This window comes from Cetorhinus maximus, chromosome 6 (assembly GCF_964194155.1).
Source record: "Cetorhinus maximus chromosome 6, sCetMax3.hap1.1, whole genome shotgun sequence".
NCBI classification, from domain to species: domain Eukaryota; kingdom Metazoa; phylum Chordata; class Chondrichthyes; order Lamniformes; family Cetorhinidae; genus Cetorhinus; species Cetorhinus maximus.
This window is the reverse complement of record NC_135884.1, coordinates 15,655,208-15,678,529: the sequence shown is the minus strand read 5'-3', so window position 1 is coordinate 15,678,529 and position 23,322 is coordinate 15,655,208. Positions and strand designations below refer to the sequence as shown.

The window sequence follows — 23,322 nt, the reverse complement described above, 5'->3', positions numbered from 1 at the left end:
TACAGGTCTATTGTGCAAATCTGCACTTAATGCATTCATGATCTTAGCTAGGAAATTTAAAAGATGAATACATGCTGAGGTGAGGCAATTTCTCAGGAGGTGGGAGAGAATAATTGAAGAAAGAGTGGTTCTGGTTTGCTTTTCGCATATTTCCCAGTTACACAGCACCGCTGACAGTGGTCTGGGAGCAGGTTGTATGCCATTCTATTTAATATGGGATGGTATACGAGACAAAAAGACATACATAGGAGAAACTTATAAATGAAAGAAAAATGGATAAGAGTCCTTGTTGCAGGCTGGAATATTTTACAGTATCTTGTGATGTATTGTACTGTACATCATTCCACAGTAAATATTTGGTCTCTCTTTCTCTGGAATGACAGCTTGATAGTTAAGTTGCCTTTCCCTTGCAGCAGTTGGGAGATATTAAATTGTGATAAAACAATGGTATTCAGTATAAAAGCCTCCTGCAACACTGTGCAAGCTGTTCTGCCAATGGACATGTGATTGATCCAGCTCTTATTATCTAATGCAGTTAGACAATAATGAATGAGAAAGTGTATATATTGAAAGTTATAAATCATACCTAAATTTGTTTAGATATGAGGCAAACACAAATGGGCTCTTGTTGTACACCTACCTTGAGTTCATTATTGCCATAAAATAATGGTGAAGTGTATTTCCCTTTAATAGCATGTTTGAATGTACTTTTCATCACTAGCAGTGATTCTCTCGATTCCGAGCAGTAAGAAGCTCTCAACTGAGCACAAGTGTTGGTGCATTAGAAACCATACCAAAAAACCCTCACCCAATAAGATCACCCTTTTATCTTCACCTATAATCTAATTAAGCAATAATCTACAAATGCATATACTGTACCAGGGAATTGAGGTATAGGTCAACTGATTGAAGAACAGGGACATAGATCAAGCCTTTCAATCGACTGACCTATTTTCAATTCCCTGCTATAATGTGTATACTTGAACATTATCCCTGTTCAACCATGCTTTTAAAGTGTGGAAGGAAATGATTTATGTTATGGAGAAGTTGATCATGATTGCACATTTAACAGCAATGCCTGTGTCATAACAGCCTGGTGATAGCAGTGCTCAAGGTGCAACAGTAAGCTGTCTTAAAAATGTTTTGCTAATCAAGCTTGACAGGATGGGGGTGGGTGGGGAGGGGATGGTTGGGGTCAGAATGGTGCTTGTCACTGATATTGTTGAACACTTCATAATACTTATTCCTAAATTATGAAATTACAGAATATATTTTATCTCAAGTTGTATGGACAAAAAAAAATTACATCTGCTACTCAAAGGGCAAAAATAAAATATTATTCCATGGTTATGATTTCTTGAGACAACCATTGGCTTACTTGTTTAATTAGTATTTCATTGACATCATAATGTTTCGATGCAGTGACATTTTATCTGCTGAATTGTTTAATATTTTATGCAGAGCTTAGGTAAAGTTCACAAGATATGCATTTGCAATCCTCTTAGTAAAAGGCACAACAATCGGAGTTGTTAGTTGGGAGAATGGCAAGCTCTGATAGCCAATGATTTGACACAATTAGAAAGCCCTCTCAATAATCACAGATTTCTAATCTGCCCACGCCTCAGATTCTCATGTTCTTCTGCATCAGTGAAGACCAAATAAAAAAATGAGCAGCTGTAAAAACTAATTGAATATATGTTAACACTTGTGCTCATCTAGGTTTGATTTAAATGTCAGAGCTGGTTTAATGAAACAAATGCACTTCACCTTATGCAGAAGCCGTCTCTCATCAGGTAAAATGAACAAAGGTACACACCTTATTTTGTTAACGCTAATTTTTCATCAACACACCCTGCTCCAGCAAGAAATCTAGAAAAGTAGTTTGTAGATTCCATTATGAATAGATTGGTGTGTATGCTGTGACCTCTAAAGAAAGCAAAATGACTTAAAGAAAGAAAGACTTGCATTTATATGGTGCCTTTCATCAGCTCAGGGCATTCCAATGTGTTTTTCAGCTAAAGAAGTATTTTTGAAGCGTAGTCACCATGGTAATGTAGGAAACAGGGCAGCCAATTTGCACACAGCAGGCTCCCACAAATAGCAATGTGATAATGACCAGGTCATCTGTTTTGCTCCATATTGATTGGATAAATATTGGCCAGGACACCAGGGCTGATTCTCTTGCCCTTTTTCAAAATAGTGCCATGGGATCATTTACACTTAACTTAGAGAAAATATGGGGCTTCAGTTTAACATCTCATTTGAAACATGACACGTCTGACAGTGCAGCACTCCCTCGTACTTAAATGAAATGTAAGCCAGCATTTTTGTGCTTAAGTCACTGGAGTAGGACCTGATTCAGTGATAACTGCATTACCAATTGAATCATGGCTGACTGCTAGCTCAAGTATCCCAAATTTATTGTTGTTGCTATCTAATGACAATGGTGCCTTGTAAACGGTTACAACAAAATCAAACTTCAAAGGGGATGGTGCTTACCTTTTTTGGGGGTACTATACTATAAACATCCAGTGAGCTTTGAGCCAGTCTTTGCATTGTTTGCATCCATTATGTCATTTCAATTCTATTAATAGAATAGAAAAAAGAATAGAAAGAATTGGAAACTTGATTCACAACTGTAGTATTCGATCTGACCTGGCTATGTTTTCTCCACAGTACACTCCAAATAAATTGGCTTTCTTTTCATCCTGTGCACTAAATTCACTGTTCACTTTTGTCTACTGTCTATTTCTTCACCTCATTCCTCAAACCAAGCAACCTGTTTTCACTCTTGCCTCTGTGTAATTCTTTCTTTCAACTTGATTCCCTACGGTGAATGGAGCCCCTCTGCTTTGGTAATGTCACTCAGTAACTGTCTTTTAAGAGATACACAAGAACAGTCAGGGGTGATATCCACATCTGACTTTTCTTTCTACTCTAATTTCCCATTACTCTTTGTGGAGACATTCCTGAATTCATTTTCCATCCTTTCCTCTTAATGGCATAGCTAAGATCTGGATGTCTGGAAAAATCTTTCTAAGTAGTGCATGGTGCAGTATGCTGCTCTAGTGATATGACTTACCATCCAAGGCCTCTCTCCAATGGCTGTGTGGATCCCAATTGAAACAATTAGCACAATCTCAGCCAGGTGTCCAGTAAGTGTATGTCAAGAGCAGAAAACTAAATTTGCATTCTTATTCATACAGCGCTAGTTGATGTGAGAAATGGAAATACTGCATTATGTGACAGGGATTGCTGTCCTGGAGGTAAAGATCTGATGCCAAGATTGGATTGAATGGCAGAGCAGGCTCGAGGGGCCAAAGGGCCTCCTCTTGCTCCTAATGCCTATGTTCTTATATTCTTATCTGAAGCATCCAGGGAAGGTTGGCACTGTGATGCAAACCTGAGCTGAATTTGTGATGTTAGATTGGTCCATATTAAAAGGAATCAGAATTTCAATAAATTTTGGAGTAATTAACCATTTTCTGATTGCAAAAGATCTAAAACAAGGATCAAATTTTCTTCCGCTGACTTCCTGTTTCCCAGCAAATTAATTTTATGATCTTCATCCTGCCTCACCCTACCTCAGCAGTCTCTTCTCGCTGTATATACTCTACACTTCTTCAACATCAACCTGTCCCTCATTGGTGGCTATTTGTTCAGCCATGATATCCTTGCCCTCTGGTACTTTCTCCCCGTAATATCTCTGCCTTGTCGCTTTCCTCTCTGTCTTCAAGAACCTCCTCAAAATAGTCATGAGCAATTTCCAGGGAGCTGAAACATGCTTCAGAAACTTTTCATTTATCACATTTTATTTGATATGTTTTTCCAGTAATTTAGAGGTTATTATATATATGCATATATGCTAATCCATGATATGCAAAAGCACACCAATTAAAACATGCAAATATTTTTGGGAAGGGAGTTTATCCTGTCTAATTCAGACAGCCCAGCAAGGTCAGCCAAATTGCCAAGATGTAGCAAGCCATCCATGACCAGGAGAGCCAGCCAGGTAGATCACAGGAGCAAGAGTAGGGGAATCATTAGGGCAGCTAGCAGGAGCAACAGAGAAATCATTAGCAGGAGAGTTGCGGGAAGAGGAGTGGAAGCAGTAGAAACAAGAACATGAAAGCATGAGAAAACTTGGCAGCATAACAACCAGCAGGAGTGAGAAGGCTGGGAAGGGAAGGATGGGAAGCAGCATTAGAATTTGCAGTTAGCAGCCAGAAGGAGCAACAGATGCTGTGGCAGAATCTATAGCTAGGAGCCAGCAGGAGCAGGGCAGCTCATACCACTGGAGCGAGAGACTCAATAGGTCTTGAGTTCGATAACAGTATTGCTGGGGTGCAGAATTCCACATAAACTAGGATCTTTACAGTACAGCCAAAGCAAAATACTGCAGATGTTGGAAATCTGAAATAAAAATACAAAGCGCTAGAAATATGCATTGCTACTGACCATCGGGTCATTAGGCTGAAACAACAACTTGGTTTCTCTTTTTACAGATGCTGTCTGGCATGATAAGTATTTCCAATGTTACAGTAAAACCTGGCGGTACCACATCTATTTCTTGCATTCTGAATATTTGAGTGTCTCCTGTTGTTGCCGATGCTGTGCCTCATCTGCAGTCGGAGAAAAAATAGTCAGCTGGAAACTGAAGCTAACAAATGTTCTTGACATCAACCATAAAACATTTTTATGAAAAGATGTTTGTGGACCATATTACAGTGTAGAAATTGTTTTTACACCTTGTGGCTTGCTAGACCTTGGGTCATTATACTTTACTGCCATCCATGATTCTTTATCTTTTCTTTTGTCCTCCTAGCCCTTCTTTTCCTTCTATTACCCCCTCCCCCATGTCGATTCTTTAACCCCGCACACACACTATAAATTTTGGGATGTCTCTCTGCCTGAGAGACGTTCTAAAGAAATGCAAATTGTTATTTGTTAGAGAGCTTTCTATGAACTGAAACACACATTGTAACATTTTATTTGTTAAATTTTACAAAATTTAGAAAGCAATTTCTCCAGTAAAGGATCTTCAACTAAATGGAAAGAATCCTCAAAGGGGATTAAAATGCATCAGCCTCAGGTGGGGATACAGAGGGACACAGATCTAAAGTAATTGGGAAAAGAAGCAAAAGCCAGAAGAGAAAGAAAAACATTTTGAGGCAGCGAGTGGTTTAGAGTCTGGAATGCATTGCCTGAGAGTGTGGTGGAGGCAGGTTAATCGAGGCATTCAAAAGGGAATTAGGCTGTTATTTAGTGCAGGGCTCCAAAAATAAAAAGACTGGAGAATGGCACTAGGCGAATTGCTCATTCGGAGAGCAGGTGCAGACACGACGGGCCGAATGGTTTCCTTCTACGCTGTAACAATCCCGCGATTCTGAAACTGCCAGCACATTTTGCCAGTGTCAATGATGAAGGCATCTCAAACAGTCACAGCAGGTTGGTGTTGGGAAGGGAGGTTGGAGGCGGAAGTTGGGATGTACCATTAAGGTTGGTGCGGGGGGGGGGGGGGGGGAGGTGTGGAGAGAGAGAGAGGCAGACCGGGGCTGGGGGGCACGGAGGTGGATCAGACCATTGGCGGGCGCCGGGTGCCATGTTGGAAGCGCGAGCGGAGTGAGGATGAGGAGATGTGTCCCGGAGCGGGGAGGAAAGCCTGAGAGGGAGGGCGAGGAGGGGGACAGGCGCTGAGGGTGAAGCGGGAGCCGGAGGGGAAGGGAAGGGGAAAAGAAAGGGGAAGGAGCGGGCTTGGGGTGGATGTTGAGCGGGGCTGCGGGAGGGCGGTGTCGGGCCCCGGGGCGGCTGAGGGTGCGAGGGCCGCCGAGGAGCCGAGAGCGGCGGTTGGAGAGAAGGGGCTGACCGATGGCGGCGCTGCTGATGGGCCGCCTCTCCCCCCATCTCCTCCTCCTCGTCCTCCTCCTTCTCCCCCTCAGCCCTTTGTTCGCGCTCAGGGCGGAAAACCAGGCGCGAGAGCCCTGGCCGAGCTCCGGGGACTCGCTGGAGCTGCTGGGGCCCCGCCGGCTCCTCCTCCTCCTCCTCCTCCTCCAGCCACCCCCGGGCTGCTGGCAGAGCCGGCTCAGCGGCCCAGCGCCGTGCCCGGGGGAAGCCCAGCAGCCCGGCGGCAGGAGAGGAGGGCACGGCGGCGGGGCAGCGGCTCTGGGCCGAGCGTCCTGCTGCAATGGAGGCTTATTGATCGGGTCCTGGCACGCCGAGAGGGGTGGCGGTGCCCAGGCCGGGAGAAAGAGAAAATCACCGGACAGCGCACAATGGGATGGCGGAGAGGATTTAGCCAGTCACTTGGTCAACGAAGCCTGTCGGAACTGGGGGGCCAGAGGCCTCAGAAGTCCGGCAGCAAGGAAACTCCTACACAGCCTGCGCTGGCGGGATCGCTGCGGCGGTTTCCACCGGACTCATGGTCAGTGCGTTTTATTGTCCTGTGCGAAAAATCCTTGCAGGCTCCCCTCGGAGAGGAAGGGGCAAGGTGCAGGTCCCATGCAAGGGGGGCGCGAGGCCAGCCTCCTGGTCCAGCAGCCCGTCTATGTCCCCCCACTGGGTCAGGGCCCGGACAATAGCTCAAGGATACTGTGTTGGGACCAGCGTGCAGGCCATCAGGATCACCATCAAAGCAGTTCGGACGCCCGGCCTGGAGGGAACGGGAAAATTTCGTGGGACTGTGCTGAGGTTCAGGCTGCCTTAAAGACCCGGAATGTTAAGAGAGGCCGCGAGTACCTGAAAGGCGAAGAAAGGAATGTGGAATTGGAAGTGTGTTGGCAACATTGTCCAGACCTGCTTGTGAGCAGCGTTATGTATCGTCTCTGTGAGTGTCACGTTTTAAGCGCCGACAAAGCATGTTACAAATGTTGCACACAGCAGGAAAAGAACCTGAGCGTCAGCCACACTTTTACCCGTTTCCTCCTACACCGACACATGAATCCATACGTTAACCCGTGTTTGAGTCGATGCATGATATACGCTCCGTTTAAAAACAGGACAGGCCGGTCTGAATCGCATTTAAGGGAAAGTAGATTCAGTTGTACAAATGGATATTTTTATCGTTTTCCAAATCCACAAAACTGCAACCTGTGTCTAAAATCGTGCCTGGTACACCTGCGTTCGAAGCCGGGACCGCATTGTTTGAATGAAGAGGTTTCAGCACCAGCCGCGGCATGGACAGCTCCCGGCACTCCGGCAGGAACAGCTTCTGCTCAAAGACTCTGCAATCCGGGCAACAGAACAAAGAGCTTCGGGGCACCCACAACAAACCTTTCCCGTCCTCTCAGCTGCGAAGTCTTTCACAGTCTACAGTTTTTTAAAACCGCCAAAGGTTGTTTGAAAACTCTGCTCTTTGGACTCAGGCCAAGGAGCCATTCAAAAAGCGATCTGCGTCTCCTCTTCCAATTAAACTCCAGCAAAGCTATGCAATTTGATACATTTAATCCCCGATTTGGCAGGCGGGAGAAGAGAGCCGTCTTTCCTTTGCCAATAACGAGAGCTAGTAGATCGGTCAATCGTCGCCCTCATTTCCCGCAGTATAATTACCAGGTTCAGGTGGCGGAGAACCAGCCTCCGGGGACTCCTGTAATCTCCATTACTGCAGTGGACCCAGATTCTGGAGAGGCTGGGAGGCTGTTTTACTCTATGGCTTCATTAATGGACAGCAGGTCCATGGATTATTTTACGATTGACGTGGAGAGAGGACTGCTTTCGACCAGTAAAGTCCTGGACAGGGAAAGCATGGACTTGCACTATTTCCGAATCACAGCTGTCGACCACGGCATCCCTCGCCTCTCTGCCACCACCATGATCTCCATTACAGTGAGCGACACCAATGACCACGACCCGGTGTTCGAACAAACCGAATACAGGGAAACCATTCGGGAGAACGTAGAGGAAGGTTATCCCATCTTGCAGCTCCGAGCTACAGATATAGACTCTCCTTCCAATGCCAATATCAGGTATCGATTCATGAATCAGCAAGCTGCACATGCTGTTTTCGACATTGACGCCAGGTCGGGTTTGATTACTACCCGTGGATCAGTGGATAGAGAGACCATGGAGAAATACTCCCTAATTGTAGAAGCCAATGACCAAGGTAAAGACCCTGGTCCTAAAAGTGCCACAGTAAAAGTTTACATAACTGTCTTGGATGAAAATGACAACGTTCCACAGTTCAGTGAGAAACGTTACATTGTCCAGGTGAGAGAAGACATCAGGCCACATACACCGATCTTGCGAATTACTGCCACAGACCAGGACAAAGATAACAATGCTTTGGTCCATTATAATATAATTAGTGGAAACAGTAGGGGGCAGTTCTCCATCGACAGTATTACTGGTGCCATTGAGGTGGTGACACCTTTAGATTTTGAGGTGGAGCGTGAATATGCCTTGCGTGTTCGTGCTCAGGATGCAGGACGCCCACCCTTATCCAACAATACAGGAATGGTCAGTATTCAGTTGGTGGATGTTAATGACAATGTTCCCATTTTTGTGAGCACCCCATTTCAGGTATCTGTTCTTGAAAATGCCCCACTTGGACACTCTGTGATCCATATCCAAGCTGTGGATGCAGATTACAGTGAAAATGCCCGGCTGGAGTACAGACTGACAGACACAGCCCCAGACACACCTTTTGTGATCAACAGTGGAACAGGCTGGATCACAGTGAGTGCACAACTGGACCGTGAATCTGTTGAACATTATTCCTTTGGAGTAGAAGCTAGGGATCATGGTTCTCCACCTCTGTCTGCTTCAGCAAGTGTCACGATTACAGTCATGGATGTTAATGATAATCGACCAGAATTTAACCAGAAAGAGTACTTTATCCGCTTAAATGAAGATGCTGCAGTGGGTACCAGTGTACTGACAGTAACTGCAGTGGATCGAGATGTGAATGGGGTGGTCACATATCAGATTACAGGTGGGAATACAAGGAACCGTTTCAGTATCAGCACCCAGGGTGGCATGGGCCTCATTACACTGGCATTGCCTTTGGATTATAAGCAGGAGAGACGCTATGTCCTAACAATCACAGCCTCTGATCGCACACTTCATGATACATGCCATGTACATGTCAATATTACAGATGCAAATACACACCGGCCAGTGTTTCAAAGTGCACATTATTCAGTAAATGTCAATGAAGATCGTCCAGTGGGGAGCACTGTAGTGGTAATTAGTGCTACAGATGATGATGTTGGGGAGAATGCTAGGATAACTTACTACTTGGATGATAACATTCCTCAGTTTCGAATTGATCCAAATTCAGGTGCCATAACACTACAGACAGAGCTTGACTATGAAGATCAAATGACCTACACATTAGCTATCACTGCCAAAGACAATGGGATTCCACAGAAATCTGATACTACTTATGTTGAAATCATGGTCAAGGATGTCAATGACAATTCACCAGTATTTGTAAATGTTCAGTACCAGGGCTCAGTCTCTGAAGATGCCCCGCCCTTTACCAGTGTCTTGCAGATATCGGCTACTGACCGTGATGCCCATGCCAATGGAAGGGTTCAGTACACCTTCCAGAATGGAGAGGATGGGGACGGGGATTTCACCATTGAGCCAACATCAGGGATTGTCCGAACTGTCCGAAGGCTCGATCGTGAGAGTGTCCCAATATATGACCTCACTGCCTATGCAGTAGATCGGGGGATCCCTGTGCGTAGGACTCCAGTTCATATTCATGTCAATATTTTGGATGTTAATGATAATGCACCCGTGTTTCCTGCTGATGAATTTGAGGTATTTGTGAAGGAGAACAGCATTGTTGGTTCAGTGGTGGGACAAATCACAGCAGCTGATCCAGATGAGGGGACAAATGCTCAGATTATGTACCAAATTGTGGAAGGCAACATTCCTGAGATCTTCCAGATGGATATCTTTTCTGGAGAACTCACAGCCCTTACTGACCTGGACTATGAAGTAAAATCTGAGTATGTAATTGTCGTGCAAGCAACCTCTGCGCCTCTTGTGAGCCGAGCCACTGTGCACATTCGCCTGATTGATCAGAATGACAATAGTCCTGTCCTTAAGAACTTCCAAATCATTTTTAACAACTACATATCCAACAAGTCAAACACCTTCCCTTCAGGAGTCATCGGCAAGATCCCCGCCTATGATCCTGATGTTTCAGATCGACTGTTCTACACATTTGAGCGAGGGAATGAGCTGAGCTTAATGAACCTTAACCAGACAAGTGGTGAACTGCGGCTGAGCCGGAAGCTAGACAATAATCGTCCACTAGTGGCATCCATGTTGGTGACAGTCACAGGTAAGCTTGTGACGTGTGTAGCATATGATGTTTACTTGTAAGAGGGTTGTCAGGCTGCTTTGTCTTTTCACCAGTGATTGTGTATGATTGTATAATGGTTATAATATTGGATTAGATGCCTAATATGTCATGTTCAAATTCCTTATAGCTCATTGTGAAACTAAATCTGGTACATTATGGGATAGTAATGGAAGAAAATTATCATAAAAGATGCTGGATTACTAGTAAAACCCAACTGGCTTACTAATGCCCTTCAGGGAAGGGAATCTGTCACCCCCACCTGGTCTAGCTTAATGTGATTTGCCTAATTGCCAAATGTGATTTGCCTAATTGCCTAATGCAATCCACATTGCATGGTTAATATTTTCTGCTTTCTGAAGTGACCTAGCAAGCCACTCGGTTGTTTAGTCACAATGACTCAAGAAGGCTCATGACCTTTTTGAAATAACTAGCATTGCACAAATTCTGGGAAATTATATAAAAGGTATCATCTTGATTGAAGCAGTTGATTTGTTTTCTTATAATATATATTCCTCATTTTTAAGAGAATCGCATTAGGACTTGTACATTGCTTGCTAAGGAGGTTGTAATAACTAATTTTAAATTTCAGAAAAATGTTCTTCCTCTTAGTTATTATCAAATATAAAAACAAAAGATGTTGGAAATTCTCAGCAGGTCTGGCAGCCTTTGTGGAGAGCGAAACCTAGTTAATGTCTCAGGTCGATGACCATTCTTTCATCAGAAATGTTCCGATGAAAGGTCATCGACCTGAAACGTCAACTCTGTTTCTCACTTCACAGATGCTGCCAGACCTGCTGAGAATTTCCAACATTTTCTGTTTTTATTTCAGATTTCCAGCATCCACGATATTTTGCTTTTGTTTTGTTGTAATTGTGATCAAAGTCTATTGAAAAATTCTGCTCTGGCGGAGATTACATAGCAATGAAAGTTCATTTTGTCTGATGGCTGATCTGGCTTTATATACTCCTAAGATGTAAATTATTAGTTATCGGTATTTTAAGCCCTAATGCAAGTGTTTCAATGAGGCTGTTTAGGGAATTACAATTCAAAGCTAGTAACAAGCAGCACATTGTATAAAAAAAGTGTGTAAATGATGTAAAATTTAGTGCATAAACTGTGTCCATGTGCATTGTCTTTGCTTCTTTTAACTAGAAGTTTGACATACACACTGGAACAACTTAAGTATATTTGCTGAACTTTTAGTGTACAGTACATTGAGAATTTTTACAGCATGTAGAAATTGAATTTGAATTCAATTGATAACAAACGTCTGTTATGGTCTGCACTTGCCTGCATTTGAAACAGAGCTTCACCATTATAATGAGAAGTTACAGACATTTGAAAACAGTCAAACATGACTTGTGATGTGAGTTTCTAGGTGCCACCTAGATTCAATATCCACATACTGCTGATCTTGTTTAGGTCTTTTCGTAATGTCATAAACTGTAATTACAGTAGACATTATAATTGTTTCCATAAGTAGTTTGTGATCTTGTTTTGGCTATACTGATTTTTAGTTTTATTGAGAAAAATAGATGAAGCGCCAAAGGCCAAATCGCAGTGCATCACAAAGATATAAGAGTAGGGATGAAGATGAGGAAAATTAAGAAGTACTGATTAAATGACACCAAGCTTAAATTTTTAAAAGCATTTGCATTGCATGTGTGATAAAGACTTGATGGAATTGCATGAAATTGCTTTGATTCCACATCCTGGGGGAAAAAAGGTTGCAAGTAGGGGATGGTATGTTGAATCCTGTTTTAAACACACTGAAGATGTAAGGGAAAAAGAAAGTGTTGGATGGTATATTTGGAGCTTTTATGGGAGTAAGAAGAAAATTGAGTCACATCAGTAAAATAGCAAATGCCAAAGTCGTCTGCAGCAGAAGGAATGAAGTTGGAGCCCAGAATGACACAAAAATTGACCTTCAGGCAAGCTTTTTCTTGTATCCTGTCCAGGAGTGAGTTTGAGATTTTAGAACCAGAAGCTGCATTATATGATCTGACAAAATGTCACATATGACTCCAAAACTCAGATAAAATGCCATCTGAAACAGATGAAATGTTGAACCTATATCTAAATTTGCTAACATAATAGAAGGAAAGAAATACTTTATATTTTTAAATCCCTCCTGTGCACCAGCCCCCTCCAAGGCTGTGTACACAAATAGGCGCTCCATTTCACCTGCTAGCCGGCACTGTACATGGACATGCACAGGGTTAACCTAATGCCTTGTTTTTTTTGGTCCTTTTACTTATTACTTCTCAGTGATATGGTTATCATGGTATGTACAGAATCACAGGTGACAGCTCACATATTGCCACTTCACAGCATGGCAATATTAAATTAGAACCTTTTTTCCTGTTTCCTCTCCCAAAAACTTCTAGGCCCAATCCTGTATTTTTTTCAATACCTTTTGCTTATTCTGACTTCTTCCAATAGAAGGTATTGTCTGGTTTTCCATCAGTTTCTGATATTTTGAGGAAAGACTGATAACTCTTTACAGCAGTCAGTGCACATGAGAGGTTGCGAGTTTTATTGCTGACTAGGGGCTCACTGTTTAAAAATAAGGGGTTGCCCATTTAAGACAGAGATGAGAATTTTTTTTCTCAGAGGGGTAGAGAGTCTTTGGAACTATTTTCCTCAAGAGGAGGTGGAAGCAGAGCCCCTGGATATTTTTAAGGCAGAGCTAGATAGATAGGGGGGTGGGGTGGGGGGTGGCCTACTCCTGCTCCTAATTCATATGTTCGTATGCAGACAAGCTGAGCTCATTGAGGTGAAAGAGTTGAGTGAGAGGCTGGAGTATTCTCCAATTTTTTTAATCCAGTGTCAATATCATTGGCTGCTTGGTCAGAAGCAGCATGGTCAGATGCAAAGGAACAGTTTCCCTACTTTGTGTTGTCAATATGCCTTAATTGTAAAATCAAAAGTGTTAACTGGGCCAGCCTAACGTTTTTCATTTCACCTCAACCATTCTTGGCAAGTATGAACCCACAGCACAAAGCTAGCATTCTTACTAAGAATTATGTTGAAATTACCCACTCTCATTTCATGTATGACACACAGTTGGGAGACCGTTATGTCGTTATTCTGGACTGAATGTAAGACTGGATTGTAGAAGTGAAAGGCTGGTGTCAAGTTCGTCGTCGTCTGGTAAATTTAACTAAGGTGCTAGATCCTCTGAAGTGAGTTTCTGAGGAGGGTGTTTTAAACTCAGAGGTGCACCGTGGAGACCACATAGTTTGCAATGGCTTACTGATCCAAAATCCTTGGTTCTTTAGAGCATATAATATTGAGCTGGGATTGTGGCCAAACAAGTCTGCCTTTCGATCAGTGAGCTTGCTCAGGTTGGTATCGATCCCAAGCAGGTGGAGCAGATAAACACTTTGCAACGCAGTTAAATAACCATCAGTGCAGTAAAACTCCATCGAGTCATAAAGACAGAATGAAGTATACATATAGTAGATAATTACTCTCGACCACTTCTATCTTCTGTCAGAATTTTATGATTAAATGTTTACAGTGTTGGTATGTTTTCCATTGATTTCCAGGTAATTTAAAGGTATTTACATGATTGAAAAAGTGATTTTGTTTATTTTAAATGGCTATTTGCTTATAACAGGATATAGCTGCCCCCTTTTTGAGAGTTGTCTTCTGTGAACGGAGAAATCAAGCAGTTTTTTTGAAATGGGAGAGAGGAGAATATATGATTCAAAGCATGTGAAATAACATGCTAATATGAATCCTTGCATATATTACATTGGTGGAAATATTTTATACAAAAAAAAATTCAAGAGCCACTAGGTATTGTACTTCATATTGGTGCAAAAAATATTTCAGCCAGTAGAATATGATTAGGCAGCCATCTTGTGTGTGATCATACTGAGATACTTGACAACCAAGATGACAACCTTAAAAATTTCCACTTGGAATTAAAATAGCATTTGGAGACTTGAATGACTGCTATAAATATTTTAATTCAGTTACCTGGACTATTATTCCTTTAAAAAAAGTTTAAAATTATAAATGCAGTCCACATTGGCTCTTAAAAGGTCCCATTTCTTATCCCAGGAGAGGGAGATGATTTATTCTAGGGATTCATTACTATTTAGTTTAGGGAGACGCTTTATTCCAGGGATTCATTACTATTTAGTTTACTTATGAATGGGCTGAGTCTGAAGGTTATTAGAGTGCCAATTCTATACATGCATCACTGCATTGATAGCATCTTGTTGGCTGTGATGCCTTGCTCCTGTTTGGTCAACTTAATACGATGGAATACATTTTCAGGTTTTGAATTGGTGTCTGCTTAATTGGAATCACTGAACTCATTTGAATTTTCTGTTGGATTTATTTACATTTGTAAAGACCCTGGAGCCCAGCTGCTAGCTGGCTGACCTGATCTGCTCCTAAAAGATAACTCAAAGCACTAACACTGGTTCTATAGACTGCTGCAGGTTTGAGAATGTATAGTGTGTTAAAAATCCTGCTTATGCTTTAGGGACTGGCCTGCATTTGTTATACAGCTTACTTCTAAACAGGTGGGAGGTGCTGGGACACAGGCTTTACTGTGACCTACATCAATACTAGTGTGTGGTTGATCAACTAGAAAGCATTATTGTTTGGCACCTAAGATTCCTCCCTCTATGTGCTAGTGCTTTGTGCTAACTTCTAAAAGGAGCTGAGCATCAGTGACATTTACCTAAAGTAAGGACAGGTAAATGCCAATGCTTGGTTTTGAGCTCTAAGCCTTCTGGTTCAGGGTTTCCTGCTGTGCTGCAGGAGTTTCTTGGCTTGCATGTGGAAATAAAATATACAGTAAACTGAATTAGAGGACTTATTTATATTTTCTGAATTAGCTGTTGCGAAAAAGAGGATCTTGTCACTTATTGGTTTGAGCCCTAGTTTCCAGATGCTTAACGATTTCTCTTTGATATTTACCATTAAAATTATATGGATTCCAGCTGTAATACAGTGCAAGATAGTTCTTGCATGCAAGAGTACAGTGCAGAGAATGTGTTATTAGGTTTTCTTTTTGATAAACCATAATAGCCTATCATTTGGTGTTAACCTACATTGATGGCAGTGATTAAACTTTATTCAGCACAGGTGAGACTTGGTACATTATAGTATCTGAGCAGTAGTTGACCAGGTATAATTGAGAGTTATTTACCCCATTTATGTCTTTGGTAAAAGTTGCACTAATAAGTACACCCACTATCTGAACCACTGGCTGTCCTCCAAGTGTCTTGGCAGCTATCGCTGTCTTGAATCTCTAGTGTCTCTTGAAGTCTTCTACATCTTGTCTGTTTGGACTCTCTTCTAATACCAATTCTATAATACAAAATCACTAAATTTTGCTAGGCCATTCATTAACCTACAGCCATAACCTTATTTTAGGGAGCACATACACAGGACCCTGGTTTTGCTCAGGTTTCCATCTCACAACCTCTGACATCACTTGCTTTCCTGTTGCTGAAGTTGTTATCAGTGCAGCTATGGCAATAAAAAGGGGCATCTATTACACTGGCTTTGATTCCAGGTAAAAGTACCCCCCGCAAATTCCTGTCCTGAATCAAGACACCAGTCCTCCTTACTCCATATCAATTATGGTACAAAGTCCATATTACGATAGGAACAAAGCTACTTCCATTTGCTTTTACTTTCTTATTTCTGCTTTTCTTTTGATTTATTTAGCCATATCACCCAATACCATTTTTAACTATTCCGTTTCTCCTAGTATCCCTTCTTTCTTAATGTTATCTGCACTTGCAAGGAATAAAGATCTCTTAGGTTAATACCAAGGTAAAACAAAACACATTTATGGGGATAGATATCCTTGACACTAGATGGTAGAAATATTCTAACGGATACATTTTCTATCTGAGCACTTATCTTAATAAGCAATTAGTGAACATATGGAAGGACAGCCACTACTCCGCCTCCCACCTCACCCAGTACCCCAACAGTATGTTGGTTTTGGGACAGATCCAGTAGTATTTTGGATTAGTCACACGCTGACTGTTAGGTTTGTGGCTAATGTACCGGTTTTGATCTAGGAAACTAATGCAATTCTTTGCAAATACACAAGTATTCACAAATAATTAGAATCTATGGGCAGGATTTTGCCCTTGGTGGGGGTGGTCGGGAAGCCGACTGCCACCCATGATTGGCACTGCACCGCGATTTCACGCTGGCGGGCCAATTAACGCACACCCAGCGTGGAATTTGATCGGCAGCACTCAGCACTGCCTGTGCAGGTGGGGGGAGGAGGGCGAGTGGGCCTAGCGCGATCATCGTGCATGCATGAGAAAGAGCCCTTTAATCTCCCTGAGGCATGGAGCTGCCTCGGAGATGAAGCGCTGTTTTAAAAAAAAGGAAATAAAATTGTCGTAAAACATGTCCTCTTATGTGACTCTGTCATGTGAGCTGGGACAAGTTTTTAATTCAAAAATAAAATTTTTATTCGATGTTTATTTGTTTTAGGAAGCCTCATCCCGCCCGTGGATGAACTTTCCTAAAAAATGTAAAGGCCGCTTGGCCTTTTCGCCTGCCTGCCAACCATTAGGTTGGATGGGCAGCGTAAATTTAAATTTAATTAGCTTCTTAATGGACTTAATAGGCCTTTTAATTGTTGGCGGGTGCACAGCTGACTCTGGCACATGCCCACCAAACAAAGTATCGCGAGACTGCGCAATGATACCGGGATGCTCGCCCGACGTCATTGCGCGTCATTTTATGCTCGGGCGTGTAGGACGCGTGCCCGCACACCAAGAGTAATATTCTGCCCTATCTTTCTTATGGTTGACAAGTGTTTTTGAACATATTTATTTTCAAGGTTGCAGTTGGGCTAGGATTGGGCTAAAGAAATGTGACCAACCCACTTACTGCATCAGCTGTGGCTTATTTGGTAGAGCACTCACCTCTGAACTGGGAGGTTGTGGTTCCAATTCTCAGTAGAAAGACTTGAGCACATAATTTAAGATGATGTTTCAGTGCAGTATTGAGGACACTGTCTTTCATGTGAAGTATTAAACAGAGGCCCTGTCCGGACATGAAAGATCCCAGTCCACTATTTGAAGAAGAACAGATGAGCTCTCCTCGAGTCTTGGTCAACATTTATTCCTCAAATAGATGGTCTGGTCATTTATTTCATTGTTGTTTGTAGAAGTTTGCTCCAATTGATTGTCACAGTGACTACATTCAAAAGTACTCCTTTCATTTGTGAAGTGCTTTTGGAAGTCCAGAGGTTGTGAAAGATGCTGTATATAAAATAAAGTCTTTCTTTCTAATTATACTTCTTGTTACATAGGATAGAGGCAAATTGGACAAGAAAATGTTTTTCTGTCACCTCCACAATTGACTACAAAATCGTCCTTACTGGCATTTCATCCTCCAACCTTCCTAAGCTTCAACTTATTCAGAGTTCTGTAGAATGTATTCTGTTTTACACTAAGTACCAGTACCCCAACTCTCTCTAACCTACATTGACTTTCCATCCCCAACATGTCAAGTTTAAAAGTTCCTTATCCATTCCTATCTCCAGACCTTCCCCCAGCCCTATATGTATTCTTTTTAATTCTAACCTCTTTAACTTTTTAACTCTCTACCCTTTAGCTGCCCCTCTCCCTTTGCCCCACAATTGGTGGTAAGCTGTTTTAGCTGGGTTGGCCCAACTATCTGGAAATCCCCTCCACTTATCCACTTAAAAAAAAAGTCCTCAAAATCCATCTTTTCAACCAATTTATCACATTCCTAATCTCTCCTTTCCTAACTCAACATCCGTTTCCCAGTTTAGGATTTTTCTAAACTTTGAATACTTGATATAAATGGAATATATTGATGGATAAAAGCAATGCATTAAATTAAGAATTGTTTTAAAAAGAAATAAAATAATGACTAAACAAAAACAAAGCTCAAATGAGCACTTTAAAAATCTGAAGAACCATGTAATTTCAGAAGTTTCAACTTCTGGAATTCTAAAAAAAAATGGTTCTGCAGTCTTAACTCCTAGTTGTTTTCTTTTAATTACCTGATTTCTTTTAGCATAAATTACTAATGTGCTTTATATTGCTTCATTCATATGATCAAATAACACAAATTGACTCAACTATCAGGAGTTGATTGTATATCCAATTAGTCTTTCCTATGAAAAGCACAATAGGATTTTTGCACTTTACCACTTCAATAAATATTGCCGGTAAAGGGTTATTTAATAGGCTTGTATACTCGAAGTGCACTTAGTCTTCAATATCGGTGTCAATTGAACAGGTCTAACCTGGAGACTGATAGCAAGCAGTTTGCAAAAGAGTATGTGATTGAGAGATTCGAAAAACCTGGCAATTTAATCTTAAATGAGCTGAACTACTACCAATGATGGAGATATTTCACTTATGTGATTCCAACAAGCTGCCTTGGTTACCAAAATAAAGAATCTATGTAAATATATATTTATTTTGCTGTAATTGAAAATTATGGGAGATTTGTCTATAAGTAATTGTTGTGCATCTTAGGCACTTGCAGAATAACCTTTTTGTTTAAGTGAAATGAAACTCAGCTGCTCCATTTAACTCCATTAAAGAGAAAGTTACTATACAGAAGAATTGTCATAATTTGTAGCTTATATAGCTCACAGAAATGGGTGTGTTGAGGTCATGTGTGAGGTTAAAAAGCAAAAACAAATTGAAAGAACCACCCAATTCATCTACTTCCTGTTTTAATGGAGGCGGGATGGCGAACGAGCAACCAATCTGCTCATGGGAGGTGGGTTGGTCCTTTAAGTATACAACTGGATTTTGGCTATTGAAGCTGATAGCTCAGATTGGGAAATTTCCCAGACACGCCTCAGTTAAAAAGTAACCCGATACTCGATTTTCTCTCTGGGGTTGCAGTTAGGGATGGAGTTGAGTCTGCCGACCCCTATACTGGAGTGTAGGTGGCCGCAGGGGTGGGCGAGTGCCCAGCTGGGCTGGTTAGAAGGCCCACATTGGTTCTCTGGGGTTTCTTCCCAGTTGTTTTAGAAGTTGTTAAGCCCTCTAGCCCTCACCCCTTTTACACTGTCACACTCCCGCCCACTGCTGCTCACACCCCCATGCAAACCTAATGCCAGCTCATGTCCCCAAGTCCCCTCATACCTCCATCCCACCTTCATGGCACTCATCCAGTACCCACCATGGGCAGGAGCCATGTGGAGATGAAACAAAAAAGACCTACAAGCTAATACAGCTCTCACTCCCACACACTTGATCATGTAAAAAATCTCCCATTCATAAAACCCATTCAACACTTTAAAGTCTTCAAGTGGTTAATCTCTTATAAAAATAAACATCTATTTCACTAACTAAATCCTTTAATAGCCTCTTTAAATGGTCAATCAAACTGTGAACTTGCTTCCCTGCTGTGATTTTTAGCTTTTGAAACTCAGCCAATCATTCATAATGACATAGTAACCCTTGGGGAAATGTCAATAAAGGGCTCTATTGAAACTGCATCAATGGATGCTAATGTTTTTTCCGACCTACGCCTGTCAATCAAAACAGTCTAGCAGAGGATTTTTTAAACCTTAGCTGTTGCCGTTTTTTTTTAAAGTTTGAAGAGCAGAGGATTTAAAAACTTCAGGTTATGACAGTTATGCAGACCTTACCTGCTTTTCAAGAGCATTTCCATTTACTCCATCAATTTCAGAGTCGCACGCTGGGTTAAGGCCCTCGCAACAGCAAAAATGGTGTCTGTTTCAACCCTGAACTAATTTTAAATGGACCACCAGATTTGTGAATCATGCCCCACCTCCTTCTACCTAATGGCAAAATATTTTAGGTTGGAAATGGGCGCAGGACTTCTGAATCCTTGTTATTTTTAAAGGTCAGTAGAGTGAAAATCCAGCTCAAAGTTGAGACAGGTTGCCTTCATCTTCTATTTTTAAACAGTGGTTTGGTAATGAAGAACTTGAATATTGCTGAAAAGAGAGACATGTTGCTGAAGCTTTTTTGCACTCATCAGGACTAATGCAAGAATGCCAAATTCAGATGATCACAGCAATTTATACTACAAGAGGAAAAGGGTGCTGATTGGTTGGCAAGTTGAGGCGTTGCCATGGAGAAAGCATGAGGAACTATAGGCTCCACAAGCTTCTGGGTAATTCAGAATTTTTAACTTATAACAGCTGGCTTTCCCAGGCAAGTGCAAGGAGGTGTGAAGGGCTGCATCTGTGAGTACCTTTATGGCACTGCTTGTTGGCCAGGAGGAGCTGGACTGCTTCCTCCTGGACCAACAAGCGACCCAGTAAACCCCCTCCCTGACAGCCATTGAACTGCCCCTTTAATCAGGACCCCTTCGCCCCACAATCTCGAACATCCACCTCCACTGATCTCCTTGGCTGCAACTTTGTGCTGCAGGACCCCTACCTGTAGACATGAAAAATTATTATAGGAAGCCTGTAGTTAAAAATGGCAGAACTTTTGAGAAACCCACTTTCCTGGTTTCCTAATCTCAAAACAGCAGCCACCATCCCCTGAATGGAAATCACCATCGTGCTAAAATCCAAGCCTTAGATTTTGAAATCAGTAGTTCTGGTGAAGAGTCATACGGACTCGAAATGTCAGCTGTAATCCTCTCCGCAGATGCTTTCAGACCTGCTGAGTTTTTCCAGGTATTTTTGTTTTTGTGTCCTTAGATTCTAGTTGGTAATGAATAAAATAGGTAGATTGTTCTGTCACCTTTGGTTAGGTTGGATAGTTTGTAAGAGCAAAATCCATCCTGTAAATCATAATGTGATTGATACTGATCCTGTAACTTTACATTGTCCTTTGTGTCCTTTGCGTTATTGGCAACACTCCCTTCAAGACCTGCTATGCATTCACGTTGCTACACTAAACCCCCAGGAGTAGCTTAGTAAAACAAAAGGAAAGCTTTCCTAATACATCAATTCAAAGAAATAATGGAAAATGGAAAGACGGCGAATACCTGACATTGAAGAGTTGTTACATGTCATAACACTATTCCTAACAGCTCCATGATTGACGAGATTAAGGGTACACTTATCAACAACAGATCTGAAGAAAATACAGATTTCTGTTTACGTTTTCAGAAACAGCTTTGTTGTGTCTTTTATTTTCTCAAACAATACCTTTGAGATGCTGTTGTTCAGAACCTGTTATGTTGGCTTCTTTGAAATTGGCATCTGACCAACTAATTAGCTCTTTAGTTTTATTTTTACCTTTCTTACTGATTACTTCTACTATGTCTCATTCCCAGAGGCCATTGTGCCTACTGTTCTATCAAATTCTTTGTTTTTCTCTTTCTCTTCGGACATCCACTTTGCACTCACTAATGTTATCCAGATGGGCGACTAAGCGAAATCCACACCCCCTTCCAGCTTTTCGCACATAACCTCACTGTGGGAGGGTAGCTCCAGGCTCAATATGGAAGATTATTGTCAAAAAATCCTCCTCACTCATTGGAACATTTTGTGAGGCATTGAACTATCCTTTAATTCAGCTGCAAGCACTGTCAGGTTTAGGAGCTTCTTGACCTTAACTCTTCAAAACAGCAGTATTTTTAAACTAAACTAAAAATACCTGGAAAAACTCAGCAGGTCTGGCAGCATCTTCGGAGAGAAACACAGTTAACGTTTAGAGTCCGTATGACTCTTCAACAGAACCAAGTAAAAATAGAAAAGAGGTGAAATATAAGCTGGTTTAAGGTGGGGGTGGGTAGAGCTGGATAGAGGGCCAGTGATAGGTGGAGATTGCCAAAAGAAGTCATAGACAAAAGGACAAAGAGGTGTTGAAGGTGGTGATATTAGCTAAGGAATGTGCTAATTAAGGGTAGAAAGTAGGACAAGCAAGGTACAGATAGCCCTAGTGGGGGTGGGGTGGGGTGAAGGGAAGGGATCGAAATAGGCTAAAAGGTAGAGGTAAAACAATGGATGGAAATACATTTAAAAATAATGGAAATAGGTGGGAAAAGAAAAATCTATATAAATTATTGGAAAAAAAGGGGGGAGATCGGAAAGGGGGTGGGGATGGAGGAGAGAGTTCATGATCTAAAATTGTTGAACTCAATATTCAGTCTGGAAGGCTGTAAAGTGCCTAGTCAGAAGATGAGGTGCTGTTCCTCCAGTTTGCGTTGAGCTTCACTGGAACAATGCAGCAAGCCAAGCACAGAAATGTGGGCATGAGAGCAGGGTGGAGTGTTAAAATGGCAAGCGACAGGGAGGTCTGGGTCATGACATCTTTTGGCAATCTCCACCTATCACTGGCCCTCTATCCAGCTCTACCCCCCACCCCCCCTCCCTTAAACCAGCTTATATTTCACCTCTTTTCTATTTTTACTTAGTTCTGTTGAAGAGTCATAAGGACTCGAAACATTAACTGTGTTCCTCTCCGCAGATGCTGCCAGACCTGCTGAGTTTTTCCAGGTATTTTTACTTTTGTTTTGGATTTCCAGCATCTGCAGTTTTTTGCTTTTATCTTAGTATTTTTAAACTCTACAGCATATTTCTTCCAAAGCAATAAAACAGTGGGGGGCATTTCCTTATCTTCCAGTTCATGTTAATGGCTGTGTCTGCAGTCAGTTGGGATTTTAGCATGCAAATCAGCTCACTAATAGTGGATAAGCTGAAAATGGAAGGAAAGGACTGTCACAGTTGTGTTTCTGGAATAGATTATTTGATTCCTTCTGATCTGCATGTTTCTTATTGAAGGCATCTGTTGGCTGTTACTGCTATGCTGAAGACAGCGCTATTAAAGATTTCGTCAGTATTTGTTCTAATCTCTTTCTTTACGCCTCCCATAGAGTTTCTTGCATTACCCTTTAACTGGTTGGCTATGATGTAAAACCTTTCACTGTAGGCCAATTTTTAAAAATTCATTCATGGGATGTAGGTGTCACTGGCAAGGCCATCCCTAATTGTCCTTGAGAAGGTGGTGGTGAGCTGCCTTGAACTGCTGCAGTCCATGTGGTGTAGGTACACCCACAGCGCTATTAGGGAGAAAGTTCCTCATTTACAT

The 23,322-nt window shown here is 41.9% G+C and overlaps 1 protein-coding gene across 1 annotated transcript in view; it reads left to right on the top strand.

The window, feature by feature from the left end:
* The first annotated feature begins 6,810 nt into the window (after nt 1-6,810).
* Nucleotides 6,811-23,322, top strand: part of celsr3 (cadherin, EGF LAG seven-pass G-type receptor 3) — a 289,689-nt gene continuing 273,177 nt past the window's right edge. The window contains exon 1 of the mRNA XM_078543033.1: nt 6,811-10,291. Coding sequence (XP_078399159.1) covers nt 6,811-10,291 — 3,481 coding nt within the window. The remainder of the gene's footprint in view (nt 10,292-23,322) is intronic.